General features: G+C 41.4%; 1 protein-coding gene across 5 annotated transcripts; it reads right to left on the minus strand.

Annotated features, from left to right (window-relative positions):
* Positions 1–542: 542 nt before the first annotated feature.
* On the minus strand, positions 543–4,736 carry LOC116201937 (putative zinc finger protein At1g68190). 5 transcript variants are annotated; one of them, XM_031533407.1, is made up of 6 exons: positions 4,584–4,736; positions 3,080–3,779; positions 2,192–2,575; positions 1,799–2,032; positions 1,413–1,642; positions 543–836 (listed from the first exon to the last, which is right to left on the minus strand). In XM_031533407.1, exons 2-6 carry the CDS (start codon positions 3,620–3,622, stop codon positions 716–718), a joined length of 1,512 nt encoding a protein of 503 aa, XP_031389267.1. In that variant the 5' UTR covers positions 3,623–3,779; positions 4,584–4,736; the 3' UTR covers positions 543–715. The 5 variants fall into 5 exon arrangements, with proteins under 5 accessions (XP_031389267.1, XP_031389266.1, XP_031389270.1 ...); XM_031533406.1 differs by having other exon boundaries at positions 3,080–3,801; positions 4,584–4,734; XM_031533410.1 differs by having other exon boundaries at positions 3,080–3,768; positions 4,584–4,732.
* Positions 4,737–5,276: the final 540 nt, after the last annotated feature.

The raw sequence follows: 5,276 nt of genomic DNA on the forward strand, positions 1-5,276 counted from the left end.
CCCATATGCGTAGATCTTGAATATCATTAGATTATGATTTCACATGTACATATATGCTGGATTCTATGAACATGAAGAAATTCTTCTCGTTTGGTTGAAAGATAACGATTAAAGATCAACTAGCTAATTAATTTGGTATAGGTATTGTATTGCTACTACTGTTTCTTCTGCTGTAAACGAAAAAAAAAGATGTTTATTCTGCAACGGATTAATAAAGTTTGTTGATTATTCAAATCTAGTTCAAACGAAACAAGTGATCACAATTAATTAGGTAACAGCTAAATATGCTTGATTTCATATTCGTGAAATAACCTTAATCAGTTATAGGGATGTAGTGCATTCACCGTGAAAAAAAAAAATGAAGTGAATTTGAAGGCTTCTTGCGGCTTAAGCTAAGAACATCTTGTAATCTCACAGGGAAATTAATGCTTTTACCTGAAGAAGAAGGCTTCTAATATGGTTTTGACGTTCTGGTCAAAGGCAAAACTTGCCAAAAGGGGCTGATCTTAGAGATCAAGATGAACCAAGCAAGCACGAGACAAGAAGAAGAAATGTAGCCTAGTGAGGATAATATGCCTAAACTTTCATCTGTTTTGCACAACCACTATATAAACACAGAAAAAATCAATTGAATTGACAGTATGATAATTATCGGTGATTTTGATCAGTTGGTTAGAGTTGATATATGTACACCAGCACGGAGAAAAGAACTAGCTCAATAGTTTCGTGTCGATATGTCATCAGAATTGTGTCCTGACTTGCCCATCTTGCCCTTTACTCGCCTCCCTACACCGGTTCTCTCTCTCGGTAAAGCGCGCCAAGTTTTGTCACCATCCCTGAAATTAAAATCACATGTATTGTCACAGAGAATGACAAAGCACCATCGCCGTGGTCAGTCGAGAAAACAAATCTGTGTCTTGCCTTACAGCAGAAGGAAAGAGCCCCGTAAATCCTTTTACATCGATTGCTTACTCAAAGAAATATCTGTGTGCAATGAAACTCATTGGAAGTTGAATTTTAAAATTGCCTTCAAGGGCTTCTAAACTCGTGTGTGCATTGAATGACATCGATGACCTGACCAGTAACCTGCAGCATTAACTGAATGGCGACCCAGCAAAATCAGGGCAAAGCTGCTAGCCGCAGTGAGAGAGGAGGCCACGGTATGCTGAATCAACAGTTCTACTTTTTAAGAATCAGAAGAAAAACTGTGTTCGGAAACAAGATTTTCCGGACACTTTTTGAACCCAGAGGCGGATATTGTGTAGCATTCACATATTTGATTTGTGTTTTCTCAATTAAAATCCGAAAGCGTTTTTTGAAATCATTTCTAAGCCGGCCCTTGTCATCGATATCATTCTCTTCCACTCGACGGATTAATGCGGGTACTGTAGTTACTTCAGATTGATACTTACAGCCGGGCTTTCTTCTTATCTCGGTGTCTTCTCACAGCATTCTCTTTTATTTCCAAATCTGCAGCACTGTCGTCAGGTGAACCAAATGCTCTTCCTTCTGTTTCTTGTGAAATGGACAATGACAGCTCCGAGTAAGACAGTTGAATCTGGGGTCGATGTTTTGATAGAGTCGTGTCAGAGTTCACATGGGCAACCGATCCCGAATATATGGAGGAAGAAGCCGACGCATCCTGTCAAGGAATACAATTTTACTAAAACAAGATAACCGAGAAAACTAGAAATTTTTAACTGGGAACGACTCCTTCAGGCAGCAAAGACTTGAAAATTCCCGATCGGCAGTTCTGTTAGAAGGGTGGGAACATAACAAGTTATGCTACGGTTAAAACCTCTGTTACATGTGCTTGGCTATTCTCGGATTTGTCGAGCGATATTGTCCTGTCCAATGAGGAGCAGGACAGATCATTATCTCTCATGAGAAGTCCTCGGGCAGGATCTTGGTCTCCTCCGAAAAGTTCTTCAAAGTTTTGGAACGTCATATCTACTTCGGGGATGCTGTTGAAATCATCCCGGCACATAAGGTCTTCGCACACCCCGAGATCTTGGATGTTTTGAGACATGAACTGCACATACATTGAGTTATCAGTCATGATTAAGATTTCAGCTATCAGCCATGATTAAGATTTCAGCTGAGTCAGTCACTTGACAAGTTTCATCTTCAAGTGATATGAGACTCGTCTAAGGCGTTGTGGTAAATTAGTAGACGGTCATAGTTATCGGACCTGACTAGTCTGTAAGGGGCTCCTGCACTGCCAAAATGAATCTCCGAGCAGAGAGACGCCAGCATTTGAACAAGGATAATTCTCTGTCGAAGAAAATGGTGAAGCGAAATCTTCTGATCTCAGCTCCTCAAGCGGAGTGACACTCTGTAGGAACTCGGCTTCGAGGTCTCGGGAATGCTGTGAATTCTCATTTGTGGCTTCATCAATTCTCCTCAGAGCCTTACCCAATGAAGACGACACATCCTTTTCTTCTTTCCTGCGCATCATGGGCGAGAAGCAGTTCCCTTCATTGAGCTGAAGCCTTTTCAAGTCAAGAATCTGTTGCAGAATAAACTGAGATGATTGATTTTGCTGCTGTGGCTGGTTTTGACCATTATGTGATATCTGCAAGATAAAAAAGAATACCAGATCGTGAGCCATATTGGACATAACTTATTATCGCACCGACCCCAAAAAATTGTGCCCTCTAAGTCTACCGTTGGATTTAAGGACTGCAACTTGCATTATCGCGTATCATATCAATCTTGAGGTGTCGTCAGATTTTAATTAGTGCCATTTTCCACCTTTAGTGAAATCATGTCTTCCATTTGTTTGACAGGTTATGGCATTTTACACTAGTAACGAGCAAGGAATATGTTTATTAATTCAACTAACCAAAACATGAAGACAGCATGCTCATTAATCGGTTAAGGATACACTTTTATTTGGGTTAATGAATATATAAGTTAACACGACTAACCTGACAGGAACTCATACACGGAAAAGACAAGATATTCAATCATAATGATGAGCTGTGATGTACAAGATAAAATTGCAGTATGAAGAGAATGTGTATCAATGAAGCATATATTGAGAAAATGATAGGACTTTTTTTTTTTTTTTTTTTACCTTGTTAGATTGTTGATTGTTCGTATTAGCATTAGGCATCCCAGCACAGGCAGAAGTCGTGCAGCTCATAATAGACCCCACCGAGGAGGTTCTCCTCTGCTGCCAGTGATATTGCATCGGAGCATCCAAACTCGCATCCCTCGAATCCACAAACTCTTGCAAGGAAGAGACATTTAGAGTCGAACGAGAAACATCGGTCAGTTCATTTAAGTCCAAATCCCAAATTGCTGCAAAATCCTTGGCAGAAGGGCACCCAATGTAGCTGCTGATGACCCGTTTCTGGTGCTGCTGCTGCGAAGCGTGGCCACTGCTGCTGTGCAGGCTCCTGTCGCAGCTCTGGCACATGAACATCCTGTGGTCCTTACACCGAACTGAGGCAGGGCGTACTCGGCACGAGTCGCAGAGGAGGGATCGAGGGTGGCGATTCGAGAGGGCGTTGGCTGAATGGACTTTGGAGTCGCAGGAGAGGCAGAGGAGAGCGGAGTCGGCCTGGCAATAAACAGCTGGCCTCAATGCCATGCAGAACTCACAAACTTTCTCCATGTTTGGAAATCCCGATCACAAGTGGTTCTTGATGTCGAGTGGAGTAGTCAACTGATTCAGTTGGATCGAGTTTCTCGTGGTATAAATTTAACTGTCTTCGTAATAAGAAACCTTGTCGCTACATCCCGATGCTTGCTCTTCAATGCCTGAAGTATATCTGCGATTTCAATTGATATTCACTGGACGAAATCATCACTGTTTAGTACCACATAAAATGTGACCGTTTTACGTAGTGATTCCATTTCAATCATCCTTTAACTAAAAGCAAACAGAACCATGTTTCAGTGCATGCATATGACTTATCTAAAGACACCTTATTTCCTAAGCAAACGTTTTTCTTCCATTACACGAGTCCGGTGAGACTGAGAATTGTTTTTGATTTAGATCTAGATAATCAAGGAACTTAACACGAACCCAACAATTAGTCCTATTCCATTTGTGACCCGCCCTGTTTCTCAAAAGTTAATTACATAAAGTCTACCCTACAAAAAATTACCTCCATGACCCAAGCTCCATATTTCCTTTCCAGAATACCAAATGTATACGCCCCAGAAAACAAAAGGCAAATTTTGAACTAAAAGAACTTCGATCCATCCCATACCCAACCCTGCAAATTCCCCAAACATAAGGGAAAACATCCATTCAGAAGCCAGAACAAAGTTGAGACTCGATCATCAAACTCGAAAAAACCGATGGGCTGATATACAAAGGCGTGACAGCACATCTCGGGTTGGTTCGATCAATTACCTAGACATGACCTCATCTGAATTTACCTAGAGCTCAATGGAAGCATCAAGAACAGAACTTAAATCGATAAAGAAAAAGAAAGCCCATCCACCTTCCCCATGGATCATGGCTAAAGATCAAGCATATGTAAGTAAAGTACCATGAACTTGGTCATGGTAAGGAAAAGAAAAATGCAGAGTGAGAGGAGGATTATTATATGCAGAGATTGTTTTACCTGTTGGAAATGGTTGGTTGGTTTGCAGGGAAAAACAAGAGATGGAAAGCTTTAAGATGATGTGTGGAGCTCTCTGTCTATCTATTATATCTTCTATCTATAATAAAATGTAACATCATCAATCACTACCCCCTCTGGCCTCTCTCTCTCACACACACTCATTAGCCCATAATTTTCCGATTACAAAAGAAACTAATAAAACTCGCAAAAAAAAAAAAAGAAAAACCAAATAAACGGATACGAAAAGTCTTATTAACATGAATTGAATACAAAATCTCTTGAATTAATTACATGCATACTTGTCACTACACTATATCTTTTTTTTTTTTAACTCCCCCCTCTAATCTTCCTTTTGTATTTGGCTTTCCTTCTCCCAACCTCTTTCCAGCTGAGGTGTCCAATTTGAGAGTCGTGAGCTTTCCTACGTGGCTGGGGACACGTGTAGAGAAGTACTGGGCCCGCTGACGTTATCACCACTGCACATGGGAAACCCGCCCTTGTTTATCCAAAAGTACGCCCGCCCTTCCCAATGGGAGCCCGCCACGTGGCTAGAAATGGCTAGAGTTGCTATCGAGCGGTGGGGCCCACATGGGCGGAGTCAACCCACTGCAACGGTATTCACGAGAGCCTCCATCCCGTCCCAACACTACCCTCTTTTCTTTGCTTCCCATTTTTTCGCAGGTTTAGTCCAAT

This window comes from Punica granatum, chromosome 3 (genome assembly GCF_007655135.1).
Source record: "Punica granatum isolate Tunisia-2019 chromosome 3, ASM765513v2, whole genome shotgun sequence".
NCBI lineage: Eukaryota > Viridiplantae > Streptophyta > Magnoliopsida > Myrtales > Lythraceae > Punica > Punica granatum.